This window comes from Crotalus tigris, unplaced genomic scaffold, assembly GCF_016545835.1.
Source record: "Crotalus tigris isolate CLP2741 ecotype Arizona unplaced genomic scaffold, ASM1654583v1 scf7180000018590.67127310178:1205815, whole genome shotgun sequence".
In the NCBI taxonomy this organism is placed as follows: Eukaryota; Metazoa; Chordata; class Lepidosauria; order Squamata; family Viperidae; genus Crotalus; species Crotalus tigris.
In genome coordinates, this window is record NW_024097092.1 from 505,317 (window position 1) to 520,000 (window position 14,684).

At 54.1% G+C, this 14,684-nt stretch overlaps 1 protein-coding gene across 1 annotated transcript in view; it reads left to right on the plus strand.

The window, feature by feature from the left end:
• Window positions 1–233: 233 nt before the first annotated feature.
• Window positions 234–14,684, plus strand: part of IFFO2 (intermediate filament family orphan 2) — a 35,822-nt gene continuing 21,371 nt past the window's right edge. Inside the window, 1 exon segment of the mRNA XM_039355055.1 lies at window positions 234–861. Within this exon segment, the coding sequence (XP_039210989.1) occupies window positions 305–861 (557 nt within the window). The 5' untranslated portion in view covers window positions 234–304.

Sequence of the window (14,684 nt, forward strand, 5' to 3'; positions counted from 1 at the left end):
CCACACCATCTGGTTTTCTTCTCTCTCTCTCTCTCTCTTGTCTTTCCCCCCCCTCCCCCCATTCCCCTGCGTCCAACTGGAGATGGACCGGTCGTGCCGGCCCGGGCATGCGCGCTAGCTCGCGGCGCACGTGCGGGCGGGCTGGAGGGGGCGTGTCGGCGAGGGCGTGCCGTGCCCGCCCCCCGAAGCGGCGTCGGCCGGTCCGGCGCGGGTGCGCCTCATTCGCCGGCGGGCGCGCGAGCTCTGCGGAGGCTGCGCGCGCAGATGGGCGGGCGGTGAGGGCAGCGGGCCGAGGGGGAGCGCGATGATGCTGGGCGAGGCGGCGGCCCTGGCGGCCCTGGCCGAGGAGCCTCCCCCGGCGGCGGCCTCGGCGCTGCGGAGCGAGCTGGGCTCGCACCTGCACCTGCTGAAGGGGCTGAACGTGCGCTTCCGCTGCTTCCTGGCCAAGGTGCACGAGCTGGAGCGCCGCAACCGCCTGCTGGAGAAGCAGCTGCAGGCCGCGCAGCTGGGCGAGCGCGAGCGCCGCCTCCGCTACCGCCGCTTCCCCCGGCACCAGGCCGTGCAGACCGACCCCCAGCCGCCCCTCGGCCCGGCCGCCGCCCCTTCCCCGGCCGCCGCCGCTGCTTCCTCCGCCGCCGCCGCCTCCTCCTCGCCCTACGGCCGCCTGCCCGGCACCATCTGGAGCTACCGGCAGGTGCGGCGGACGGGCGGCGGCGGGCTGGAGACCCTGCAGGGCCCCGGCGTGTCGTGGGTGCACCCGGACGGCGTGGGCGTCCAGATCGACACCATCACGCCCGAGATCCGCGCCCTCTACAACGTCCTGGCCAAAGTCAAGCGCGAGAGGGACGACTACAAGGGCAGGTGGGTCGCCGCGGGGCCTCCTTTCCCACCGGTGGGGGTGGGGGGGCTCGCGTCTATCCTCCTGGCGGGAGGGTTGGGGGGGGGAAATCGCCGCTTGGCCTCCTTTCCTGAGGGGGGAGGGGGAAGGAAGAGAGCCCCTCCTCTCCTCCGGGGCGGGCAGGGGGGGGGTCAGGCTGCCTGGGTTCCATTAGGTCAGAGATCGCTGCTTGGCCTCCTTTCCTGCCCTAGATGAGGGGGAGAATAGCCCCTCCTTTATTGCCCTAAATGGGGGAAGAGCCCCTCCTTTCCTGCCTGGCAAGAGACGGTGTGTGTGTGTGGGGGGGTCCCCAATCAGACAAACTGGGCTGCTCTTTCAGGATCAAGGATCACTGCTTGGCCTCCTTTCCTGGGTGGGAGGAGGGAAGGAAAGGGAGCCCCTCCTTCCCTGGGTGGCAAGAGATGAGAGGGGAGCCCCTGATCTGGCATCCCTAGCTATAATAGGTCGATAGCCTCCAGGATCAGGGATTGCTGCTTGGCCTCCGTTCCTGTGCTGCAGGTTAGGAAGGAAAGGAGCCCAGTGTTGGGGAGGGGTCCATAAGCCCTCCTAGAGATGAATGAGCCCCCCCTGCAAGGCCATGAGAGTGTATGGGATGAAGCAGGGATGGTCTCAAATGGAATTTTTGGGGGGTTGGGCCTTTTTGGGGGGCAGGGACAGGGCTGCCCTGTTTCCCCCCTCCCCCAAATGCATGAGGGGCTCAAGGCTGAGCCTGGCCCCTCTGTGGCCTTGGCTTCTCTGCGGATAAGATAGTGGGAGTGGGCAAGGCCAGGCAGGAACGTCTGACTGCCTCTTCCCAGGCCCAGGAGGAGGGGGAGGGGAGGGAGGCTGGATGGGTTGGGGGGGAGGGGGCTTCTTGCTTCTCTGGGGAGGAGGGAAGGAAGGCTGAGGACCACTTGCTGACCAGAAGCTGAAAATGGGGAGCTGAGGCGGGGAAGGGGCTTCCAGGCAGAAAAAGGGCCTGCAAGGGGCCCCTCCCCTGCAGCACCAGGCCCAAGGGGGCTTCTGGGGAGACAGGCCGGAGTGGAACGGCTGGGGAGGAAGAAGAGGAGAGGCCTGCCCCCCTTTTGTGTATCAAGGGGGTGTGAACCCTCTTCCCTGAGCTGGCTTCCCCCCTCCCCCACAAAAAAAGGGGCTGGGAAGAGAGAGGAGGAAGGGGGCTGAGAAGGAAGATTTTGTGGGAGGCACTGCAGGGAGAATTGGAGGAACCCAGTAAATGGGAGAGGAATTGACGGGGAGCCCTGGAGAGGATTTAACGGGGAGCCCCTCTTCCTGTGGGCCTGGGGTGAGAACTGCCCCAGGGGAGAGGAAAAAAAACCCTGCTTCCCAGGGCTGAGTTTGCTGCAAAGGGTGGGAGGATAAAGGCAGGCATTCCAGAGACATCTGCTTTCCTGCTTGGAGCCTTCGGCTGCGGAGTGCCTGCCTGCTTGCTTGCCTCTCTGGATTTCTCTTAGTCAGTCCTGCTTTTTGGCATCTGAGCTCAGTGGTGCAGCATTTGGATGGGGAGCACCGCGGGGGGGGGGGGGGAAGGTGGCATCCATGCCAGCCAGCCTCAGGGGCAGGCTGGCTCCTCTCTCCATGCCCATCCTCCTCCTGCACGGAAGAGGAGCACGCCTGCACCCCTTTCGTGCTCCTCTTCCGTGCACGCCTGTGCAAATCAGCATCTTGTGTGTAGGAAGACCCCCCAGCTCTGCCTGGCTGGCATTCTCAGCTCACTGACGTATGGGAGTCAGCCTTTGTTGAAAATAAGACTTCCGCCGAATGTTTCCTCCCCCCCCCCCAAGCCTTTGAACTCTGGCCATGTTTCCTATCCTGCTTTGTGTCAGGCCAAGGAGTGTGCGATTCAAAACAAAAACTGGGATTCTATAAATACAACGTCTGGGCCAGGAGCCTTGCCTGACTTCTCGGCTGCCCTTTTTCGCACATCCAGAAAACCGCTTCTTTCCTCTGACTCACTCAGTTTCTCGCTCTTCTTATTCAGCTTGTGGTCGTTGTGTGGGTCAAGGGCCAGGGCCTGGGCTGCACCAAACCGGGTTGTGCATCAAACATGGGGTGGAGGGGGCTAGGAGGGGCTTTATACCTATCTGTAGCCAAAGGTGGGCTCATTCGGGTAAGGCAAAACTTGGACCTACACTACAGGGACAGCTTCTGCAATTGCTGAACCATATCCTGGCTCTTCCTTCTCCTACTGGAGCCAAGCCTGATCTCTGAGGGGGTCTTTCCCCCCCTGCTCCAGACTCCTCTCTCAGTCTAGATTTCTGTTCCACACCCACTAATGACGGTCGATCTTTTCCCAGCCTATTATTTAATCTGGAGTGCAATTAGGCTGCATTCATGGAGAGTCAGTATAAGTGCTGCATGAGGCCCCGTCTCTATCTCTGTAGGCATCTCCCGGTGTCTCCCTGCAGGGACCTGAGCCCACTCCTCCTTTTAGTGCCTCCATGCCCGAGGCACGCTTGAGCCTGGGGGAGGGGGTTCTCCAGACAAAAGGCCTGCCTCCCACCATCTGTTACTTCTTGTGTAAGGTCACTGCCCCGGCACCAACTCCCAGCATCTTTCTTTGAGCGCATGTCAGCAGCAAGGGCCAGCTAAATGTCACAATGGGACAGCTAACCTTGAGTCCCTAGGGGGGAAACACTTGTGTTTGCCCCCTGGGGGGGGGGGAAACCAGGAGGCCTTCTCCTCCTCCTCCTTCCAGTGCTCATCTCCAGTCAAGAATCTCATTCAACCATGTGTTCTTTTTTCCTCCACCTTTGCTTCATAGAAACTAGTTCTTGATCAGATTTCTCTTTTTCTGTGACTGCTTTTGATCCAAAGCTTGCACACCTATCGAGGACAATAGTGTGTGTGTGTGTGTGTGTGTGTTTGCATCCTCCCATCTTGGGGTGCTGGATAAATCTCATAATAAGAGCTCAGGGTGCAATTTGTTTTTGGAAGTTCTAGTGTCTTGTTAGTTTCAACCTCTTATAAGGGTTCCGGTTTCTCCTTTTTGAGGAGGTTTCACGTTCTTTCTGAAAAGCCAGAGGCACCTCCTTCCTTCTGGACTGGAGCTTTATCTCCAGCCGGCGAGTGAATTAATGTGTTGTGATTCCCAAATTCTCTTAATTGGTCGAGTGTTTATCAAGCAGCCATGCCTTCCTTGCCAGGGTGTTGAGGAACTAACTTGTTAATCATCATTGAGCTGGAAATAATTGCTTTCCCCCAGGTTGTGCTTTGATTTTTGGCAGATTAATAAAGTCCAGTTGAAGCAGGGCTTGTTCCAAATTTGGTGCAGCTGGAGAGAGGCTGCTGAAGGGAGAAGCATGACAAAACTAACAAGCCCTTGTTTTTCCTCGATAAGGATCTTAATAAAAAAATGCCCTTAAAAGCAATCTCTGAAGTATGTCTGAATCCACTTTTAAGCTAAAATATCAGTGTAACGAGATTCAAATGTTACACCAGCAGAGACCAATAAAAATAAATCATTTTCGACACGGGAAGAAAACTCAGCAAAGTTAGAACTTCCTGACCTGTATCCGGCGGAGGTACTAGCTGGTCTTTCTTCTGAGTGTCTGCATTGTATTTATAATGCAATCTGGCGTGTATTAGGCAGTCAGTATATTTAAGAATTAAACACTGGCTGCGAGTCCCAAGATTTGACTTACCTCGCCTTGTAAAATGAAAGCAGCCTGAAAAGTTTTTTTCAAAAATTACACTGCTGGCGGGAAAAGTTGTTTGATGTTGCTGAAACTGAATAAAACGGAATCAGCTCTTCCTGTTTGAAAATGTGGAAGTGCATTCGGACTCGTATTAAGACAATAACGTACAGTGGGGGATTTTTTTCTGAAATAACCAGAAGGGCAAGTTAATAGAAATCCCCCTGGCATTTTTTTCTTTCTTTTTCCCATTATGCATGAGATACGTTTCATCACAAGCCTTATCAGAGTCATAGAAAAGGGACTTGTCCCCAATAGAAGGGAGCGTAAGTTGCCAAAAAAAACACTTCCGGTGGTGAATCAGTTCCCGATTACGCCTTGACTCTGCTCCAGGGGGGTGCTCTGATCTTTGAGGATAACAAAGACTTGATTTGATGGAATGAATGAAGGCTCCAGGGATGATAGTCCACGACTAATTCCTACTTTTTAAAACTTCTGTGCCCTTCTTATTTTCCTGCTAAGGCTTGTTGGCTAATCCTCCAGTTTTGCACGAGGGATAAGATTTCTCCCGCACGGCCTTCAGTATCGGGGGACTGATCCGTTAAAGAAGGCAGCTTAGGGAGAGTTCCTTCCCTGGGACGAAGGGAGCTGGCTGCTTTTTCCGTGTGAGTCAGAAAAGGTGCTGCGGGCTGCTTTTGGTTTCCTCCCATAAGATCCCATCTTCACTAGCCTTCTTGGGCTTATCTCCAGGCAGGCAGTTAGGATGTCATCAGCGGGAGGAGAAACAATTGCTAAAAAGGGGAAAGGTTATTCCAGATAAGCTCCGAGGTGTTCGCCAGGTATCTGGAGAAGATTGCAAGTGGGTTAGCCCAGAACACCCAGGTAGATAAGACAAGGAGCCATAAAGCTCACAAAAGCAGCACGCCAAGGCGACGGAGTTGGCAAGGGCAGGGCTAAGCTCTGCCCCCCTCCGACCTACCCACGGGCTGCTGGCTTTCAAGAACGGCCAGGTGTCCAGCGGGAGAAAGTTTGGCGGTGCATTTCTTGGGTGGGGACAGAAATAAGTGGAACCCTCCCTTAAGGCCCCAGCCTTCAAATGTCACAATTCCCAGGTGGCGTGGCTTTTAGCTGTGTCAGCTTGAAAAATTTGGGGAGGCAGCCATTGAAGCCGCAGCGAGCATTAGGTGGGGATACCTAGGATACGGCAGGCCGCCTCGCGGAAAGGGGCGTTTGATGAATGAAGGAAACAGAATAACAAAATAAAGATAGTTGGAGGAGACCTCGGGTGGTCTTCTCCCACCCTCTGCTCAGGCAGGAGATAGTCTACCACACCATACAAATGGTTGTCCAGTCTCTCCTTGAAAACCTCCAGTGTTGCATCACCCACAACCTCTGGAGGCAAGGGGTTCCATTGACTCCAAAGGGAATTAAGGGATTATTAATTCATTGGAAGCCCCAAGTTGCCCAGAGGAGTGAATGCAAGGGAATCCGGTACAATTTGTGACAGGCCTGCTGTATGTTTTGGCTGTGACTCTCCTAAGGAGCTCTTGTTTTTTTGTTTGTTTTTTGTTTTTTTATTAAAAGTTTTACAAATTACAATATAAACCCACCCATCCCCCTCCTCCCCCACTTCCCAGAGCTGATTACAGGGTAACAAATAAACAAACATACTCTAGGTAATATAAACCAACTAAACTATCAATCAAAACCATAATACACTTTAACTCCTTCTCAAAACAAATACCGTATATGCCGGCGTATTAGGCGACCCCCGTTTTTATCGCCGAGTCGCCTTCCTAGAACGTCATCTTATACGCCGGAAACTACCAGTATTTCCGGCGTATAAGACAACTCGGCGTATAAGACGACCCCCGTCTTTGGCGCTGAGTTTAGCGCTTCCGGAAGTCATCTTATACGCCGGCATATACGGTATTAACAAATTAAGACAAAAATAATAATACCATTAATACTATTAATAATTATCTAAAATCTATTCAAGAGCAAGATAATACTTTTCAGTTTCATACTTCTTCTGAATATAATCAATCCATCTTCTCCAAACCATAATATATCTTTCTTGTGAATGATCCTTCAAACAGGCGGAGATTTTCGCCATTTCTGCCAAATTAGACACTTTAAGTATCCATTCTTCCAAAGTAGGCAATAAGTTTTTCTTCCAATATTGCCCCACCAATAATCTTGCAGCAGTTATGAAGTTCAACGTCAAATTAGTTCCTTTAACATCCAAATCTACAATAATACCCAACAAAAATAATTGCGGAGTAAACTTTATCTTTTTCTTAAAAAATCTTTTGAATGTTCCACCAAATCTTAATCCAAAAAGCTTTAATATCTTTACAAGTCCACCAAATATGAAAATAAGTTGCATCTAAATTTGTTTGTTTTGTTTTGAAGGCAGAGCCAGCCTTGCTCTGATTGTGTCAGTAGATCACAGGGCAAGTGGGAGCTAGGGAGAAGATATTTCTGGCTCTTTAATGATAGGCCAAAGTAGCGGTGCAAGCAAGCCAGCAAGCATTGGACGGTCTGTGGCTCAAGGAAGCAGGAGCTGATGCAGTTCTTGGCCATGGCCCTTCCTTCCAGCATTCCTGTGTTTTTCATATTTGCAGCATGAGTCCCAAGGCATTTGGGAGCAAGAAGCATCGTCCTCGTTTTTGCAGGGGGGGCAGCCTGCTTAGGGAAGGAGGATGTTTGCCCCTGGCTGCTTCAGTGGGCCTCTTGAAACTTTTAATCTAGATTTGTGAATGGGCTAAAACCTTCAGATAAATCTTTCCCAGCTCACCAGAAAAGACCACAACTGTTGTTCCTTCAGGAGCTGTTTTGGACCCGAAGCGAGGGCTGGTAACTGGCAAGCGTCCATCTTGGATGTTTTTGTCACTATGCCATCTTGATTATTATTATTTTTCTAGTTAAAATGCGTGGGAATCTCTGGGCCTGGAGAGAGGGAGGGAAGGAAATTAATTTGGTCCAGCCAGCCTCTTCCCGACAGTCTCAGTCTTGGCCTTTTATCTCCACCAACTGGGCCAGCTGAGAGAATGGGGCCCCGTCTCCATTAAGGCTTGTTCATCAAGATCTTCCCTAATGGTTGTCGTATTGCGTGAACCTCGGTCAGCGGTGGCTTGTTTTGCCTGGCCTGGCATGGCCCCCATGTGAAAAACATTTGCCCATCCACAACAGCTCTGATCCTACACTTGAGCCAGTCTTGCCTGCAACCCAGAGGCAAGTCAAAGCTTCTCAGCTGGGTTGATTCCTTTGAAAATCTGTGTGCCGGCTCAGTTCGGGCATCCAGGTCCTCCTGCATGGCTGTCAGGGTGACCTGTTCCCTCCTGTCCAACTTCTCTCGCCCTTAGGAGAGGCCGAGCACGTACAGCCACGCTCTGCCCAGCATCTCTTTAGCATCCACTGCAGCTTTGCTGATTTCCTGACAAGTTAAAATCTGAAACCAGGTTGGGCTTCAGAGTCTTGACTTATTAGACCAGCCGAACTGGTTAGGGTGCGATGCTCAGGCATCTTTCTCTGGAAGGAAGAAGAGGCAGGTGTTCTGGCCTGATTTACCAGCAAGTTGCCTTTTTCACACGCTTTGGCTGGCAGGAGAGTTTTTGGAAGGGGATGGAGGGATATGGCCTCGCAGCCTGTGGGCGAAGGTCACCCTGAAGTCCAGGCACTGAGTCTGCCAGCCTGTCTCCAGCCGTTGGACCTTGGCGTGTCAATAGGGAGCATCCCACCTCAGGTGTTTTTCCAGCCCTTAAATGCTCCTTGGGTTTTGGCAGAAGCCATTAAACAGCCCCCCTGCTTGCTTGGCAGATGGGATGCCAACCACGAGCATTGGGGTTCTTGTGAGCGGTTTGCGTGCTTGCAATTTTATGCCGGGTGTGTGGCCAAGGACTGATGCTGCAGGCGGCCTTGGAGAGGACAAATAGGGGAGACCTCGGGGGCTACTGCCTTGCTTGGGGGGGGGAGCATCCAAGGCATGGAAAGTGGCATCTGCTCCTGTGGCAAAGCAGTGAAAATGCCACAAAATGGTGCGGTTATTTTGACCACCTTATAGAGTCTCTGGTCTGAATTTTGCAGCGATGCACATTCTGCTTATGGGTTGCGCACAAAGTTGAGAAACCAGCGTTGACGCTAGATTGTTGTGACTCTTGGTCTTGGTTTAGCTGACCGAATGCCTGGATGGCAGCCTGGGGGGGGGGCTGCCCTGTGCCCCTTTTGCCTTTGCTCCTTAAGATCCTCAGCTGGCAGCGTGCCCAGCCTGCTTTCCACACCGCCTGCTTTCAGCGTGCTAAAATCTCGCTTAAAATTCAGCCGAGTATTAATGTAATGCAGCTAGTCTGACAGGTAGCTTACAATGTGGTGAGATAGATATTGCTTAGGCAAGGAGGGAGAGAAAAAAAAAAAAAACACAAGCTCTCTGAAACACGAGTTCTGTATTTAATTATCTTGCACCCCGGAGCTCTTTTCAGCAAGCTTAATCCTCTGCTCTTCAGATTGCCAGAATAATTACCGCTTTCAAAAGGCAGCCCAGGAAAAAACTCTGATTTTTTTTTTTTTTACCTCCAGATATAATAACGACAGCGCTAGAGAAAGCAAAGAATGGCTTTTTTGCCACAGACGTTTCATAAGCTTTGCTGCTAATTGTTTTTCCAGGAGGACTCAGATCATAGGAAAGGAGTTAACATTCTCTTTGCTACGGGATATTTTGGGTTAGGGTTTTTTAAAAAACAAAACAAAAAACACAACGGCTGCACAAAGAGGTTGCGAAAGGGAGAGCTTGTTGCAAAAGTCGAACTGGTTCTGGACAGGCAGGATGCCTATCGCTCCGGATCTGAGTTTGCCAAAGGGGTAACTGAGGAAATCTGGTGCCAGGCCCCAACAACTCTTAATGTTTTCCCCTAGAAAAAGGTGAAAAGGAGTTGGGGTTAGGGCAGGGGTCTTCAAACCTGACCCTTTTATGACTTGTGGACTTCAACTCCCAGAATTCCTCAGCCAGGCACGTACCTGGCTGAGGAATTCTGGGAGTTGAAGTCCACAAGTCATCAAAGGGCCAGGTTTGAAGACCCCTGGGTTAGGGGCAAGCAGGGTTGTGGAATCTTGAGGATCTCCCATCCATGCATTGAGCAGATCCATCCTCAACAGGGGTCCTTGAGGTCTGCCCATAGCTGGTGGGATGCAAACTCTGTTCTTGCCTGTTAAATGTACTTCTCATCCTTTCACTTATATCAGGGGTCTTCAAACTTGGCCCTTTGATGACTTATGGACTTCAACACTCAGAATTCCTCAGCCAGCGTGCCTGGCTGAGGAATTCTGGGAGTTGAAGTCCACAAGTCATAAAAAGGGCTAAGTTTGAAGATCCCCTGGCTTATATTTTAGCTGCAGGGTGGGTTTGCATTTGTAAGCCGTTTTATGACCCACGTTGGGAAGAGCATATATACAAAGCGATGCACATTTTTGTTTTTAGAAGGGCCGAGAAATAAAACGGCCCATCTCATTTATTGGCACTTTAAATAGCTAAACAACAACATCGCTGCATGCTGGAAGACTTTCTTGATGTACAATTGAGCTCCCCGTGCGTAGGCCTAATTGAAATTGGACGTAATGAGTCTTCCAGCGCTTTCCCCAGTCCTTACTTGGGGAATCCATCTGATCCTGATTTATGCTTGCTGACTCTCCCAATTGTGGCAGGCCAGCCTTTGCGCCAGGAGCAGTTCCATGTGGCCGGATGTGGCTTTGAATCCTTCCACGAGGCAAGCATTGGCTCTCTTGAAGAGCGGTGGGTGGCTTCCAGATTTGGGTTTTGCTCTGCCTGATCTGGAGCTCTGGGCTTGGCTGACGGGGGGGGGGGGCTTCCCCTGCAGGGGCACTTCCCACCAGAGGACCCCTCCCTCCATGAAGGTCAGCCCCCTCTCGGCCAAGGGTAGGGGCAGCGTTGTCTCGGCTGGGCCTTCTGCCTCTCGGACAGGCCTGGTGCCACGAGTCCTGTAGGATGCGGACTCCAAGGAAATCCCCCTCAAATGAACGGGTCACAGAGGCATGGACCACTGGCACCGGGTGCGGGACAAGCCAGACGATCCACAGCTGGTTTGCAACCCTTGCACTTTATTTCAGGGCAGCTTCTTTGCCTTGAGGAAGGAGATTTTTGCTGCAAATGTAGGTGCCAGCATCTTTCTCCACTGTCAGCAAAAAATTCTCTCTCTCTCTCTCTCTCATCCTGTCCCAGCGCTCACATTAAAGGCCCCCCATCCGTGGGGCGTGCAGCCAAAGCCACAGCCCGCGCATTCCTCTTGGGTTTCTTCGAGCTAAGAGCGGAGGTGTGAGTTGCCACTAAGTCTGGGGCCGAGACAGACCCCACCTCGCCTGCCAGGCTGGGCTCAGCCTGCCCAGGAGCTGCTGGTTACTGACCTGCCCATTCCACGGCCCTGAGAGTTCCTGCTAGCTTCTACTTTTCCCCTTTGGCTCACCAAACAGAATGGAAAGCACACACAACCAGACACACACACACACACAGCACCCCAGCCTGGTAATGCCACGGCACTGGCAGACTAAAAAGAAAGGGCTGTCCAGGGGCTTAGATTGGGCTCGCTCCGCAAAGAAGCCCGGGCTTCTCTGCCCAGGGCCGCGGGAACCCCCTGCCCAGGTGTAAGGAGCGCCCACCTGCCAGGAAGGAAGAGGCGGCCTGGGCTGGAATCGCGCCTCCCCCACTTTGCTCCCTGGGGAGGGCTGGGAAAGACACCACCCAGAAGCCCCGGAGGGCCGTTAGGGCAGAGGAGGCCTCGGGCGGGTTTCCCTGGCCGAGCTCCGGACTGCTTCGCTGGGGGAGGCGTTGGCGCACGCGCCAGGATGTAATAGATCGGCGGTTCCCATTAAGATTAAAGCCTTTTGCTCGGCGTTCTTCAGGAACCATTTAATTTTCTGTTTTAATCAGAGCCCTGAGCTCCGGGGGGGGGGGGGGACTGGAGCGCCTGGTCTGTAAGCTCCCGCTGGGAGGAGAGGCTGAGCGGCCACAGGAGGGTGGGAAAGCCTCTGCCACACAACCTACGCACGCGACACAAACACAGGGACGCGCGCGCGCCCAGTCGAACCTGCAGCGCCTCAGTTTCTCTGGGAAAGTGTGGCTGATGGGTTTTCTCAAGCTGCAGCATTTGGGCAAGTCTGCTCTTCACCCAGCCAGCCGTATTCCCCTCTGCAGCAGAGCAGGGAGAAGGACTTGCTAATTCATGGCTTTGTGTGTTGAAGGAGAGAGTCCTGGCGCTGTGGGAACAGGGGCTGTAAGATTTGTTTACATTTGTCTCCTCCTCCTCCTCCTCAACCTGAAAGGTGAACTGCGAGACTTGCCCAGTCTTGTGCCCATTTGATTGGCATAGATGTGGTAGAACAAGATGCTTTCGCTTCTTCAACATCAGAGTCTCTCTCCCCATCCCTCCCACTCTCTCCCTCCCTCTCTCTTTCCATCTCCCTCGCTCTCCCTCTCTCTCTCCCTCTCTCTCTCCTTTCTTCTGTCCCCATCCCTCTTTCTTTCTCTCCCTCCCTCTCCCTCTCTCTTTCCCTCCCTCTCTCCCCCTCCTCTCTATCCATCTTTCTCTCTCTCTCCCCCTCTCCCTCTCTCTCCATCTCTCTTTCCCTCCCTCCCTCTCTCCTCCTCTCCCTCCTCTCCATCTCCCTCTCTCTTTCCCTCCCTCTCTCTCCCCCCTCTGTATCCATCTTTCTCCCTCCCTCCCTCCCTTCCCCTCCCTCTCCATCTCTCCCTCCCTCTGCCCCCCTCTCTCTTCAGCTGCCCCCAACAATTTGTGGAACCATCATCTCATCCGGTCACTTCCAGCCACACTCAAAAGGCTTAAAAGACTATAAAGCAGAGTTTTCCCAATCTTTTTGGCTTTGCAGACTTGGGGGGGTGGGGGTGGAGAGGATGGTTCCACGCAAGCAGTGGGCAAGCACACGTGTGCAGCTCCATTTGCGCGAGCGGTGGGCGTCACGCAAATGGAGCTGCACGTGTTCCCCCACTGTTCTTGCAAGTGGGGATGTGCGTGTGCCTTGCCCACCACTTCTGCGGCCCAGTTCCAGACGGCTCAAGGCCTAGTAATGGGCCGCAGCCTGAGGGTTGGAGACCCCCTGATCTAAAGTCATGTTTTTTGGGGGAGGGGAAACATGGAGATTTTGTTTAAATTCTTGACCTCCTGGTACTCAGGATCCAGCTGTTATCCTATCCCAGTTATTCCTGAAGCACCTGGCCGGCCCCCACCCATTTGAGGGGTGGGCTTGCCCCCCCTTCAGTATCATTTTGCGGGCTGTGGGAAAGGGCCCTCCGAGCTGAAGTTTTGTTTCAAGCCGGTCCTCTGTTCTGTAGCTGAATAACAAATGCTTGGCTCATTGATCGCTGCGCTATTCTTAACACCGTTTTGATTTTGCAATAACAATTGTAGTTATTTTAGGTCTTTAAAACAGGTTGGGTTTTTGTTTGTTTTTCTTTTTTACAGACATGGGCTGCCTTTCAAACGGCCGCTTTCCCAGGGTGGGCTTCCACAGCCCCCCTTTCCCCAAATTCTGAATGTCCCCTAAACTCCAGGGGGTGCCAGATAAAAGAACGCTTGTGCCGCACCCCACCCTCCGTGGAAGCAGAGAGCAACGGGGTGGGGACACCTACGGAGGGGAGGGGGCTGCGTGAGGAATCGGAAGGAAGCCGGTGCTGAGTTCGAGCACGTGGGGCAAGGCCGCCTTTGCGAAACCCCTGGGCTGCTGGGCTGGGCCAGGCGGGCCTTGGGCAAGCCAGGAGGCGGAGGCCCATGACGAGCAGCGGTGGTGGCAGTCACACGTGTCTCCGGTCTGTGAGTGGCGCGGGGCCACCGCCCTGCCGCACCCGGGCCTCTGGGCTCCCTCTCCTGTCGTCTCGGCCGGTGGGGCTGGTGACAGGAGACGGCTGGGCCTTCCCTCCCAAGCCATGAGCAAGGCTGGGTGTGACACTGCGCAGGCCGGCCTGACGTCAGCCGCTTCCTCCCGGATTTTGAACCCGTTACCCCCCTGGGGGAGGGGCTGCTGTTGGGGGGCTCTCTGGGGTGGGCAAGAGTCCCTGCAGGGGCGGTGTTTTTGGGAATCGCTGGATCCAGGAAGGAGAACTTGCCAAGGGAGGGGTGCCAGCCCCCTTGGCGACCCAGTGCTGTTCCCAAAGAGCCCCTCCTCCTCTGCCCTGGGGGGGGAATCCCTTCCCCCCCCCAGCAGACCTGCTGGTTCTCCAAGGGGTGTTCCTATCCAGCCTTTCTTTGGAAGAGCGTAACAGCGAAGCATTTCCTACCCCGTTAGAAGAAGAAGGGGGGGTGTGGGCACCTCACTGTTGCCAGCTTGGGTTGGGGGCAGGCAGGAATTGGCCCCCCTCCCTCCCTCCCTCCCAGCTGAGATGACCTAATTTGGGGGTTTATCTTGGAAAAGTCCCTTTTGCAACCTGGAAAGGACCACAGTGCCATTCCGGCGGAATTCCTCCGCTCCTGCGTCCTTTGTTTAAATCCTTTTTTTGGCTCTGCTCGGGCTCTCTTCACCCAGCCACACACACAGGCAGCTCCTGGGGCTGGAAGGAGCCCGAGGAGGCTGCGCTGACTCTCTGGCCCAGCCCAGCGATTCCCAGGAACGCTGGAAAGGCCGCATGGGAACCAGCCGGGCCCTCTTCCCCGGGGGGCCAGAGAAAGAGGGCGTGGGTCACCCCGGGGCTCAGACGCTTTTGCAGGGAGGCCTTTTCCGAAGAGAAGCCCAGTAGCCCGTGACTCAGCTCTTCATGGCTTCCTTCCAGACGGTTTAACTCTGCTTCTGGGCCGGCTTTGGCTCTGGCCTCGCGCATCCGGCCCAGCTGCAGCCGGGCTGGGGAAGGGGGGGGGAAGAGCTGTGTCTGAGCCAAGACTAGTCTGGCACAGAAGGGAAGAGGGAGTGCGTGGTGGGGCTGCCTGCTCAGCCTGGAGGCTGAAGGTGAGCCCCCCTCTCTCTTTCTCTCTTTCTCTCTCTCTTTCTCCCCCCCCTCTCTCTCCCCTCTCTCTTCTCTCTCTCTCTCCTCTCTCCTCTCTCTCCCCTCTCTCCTCTCTCTCTCCCCTCTCGCTCCCCTCTTCTCTCTCTCTCTCTCTCTCTCTCTCTCTCTCTCCCCCTCTCTCTCTCTCTCCCTC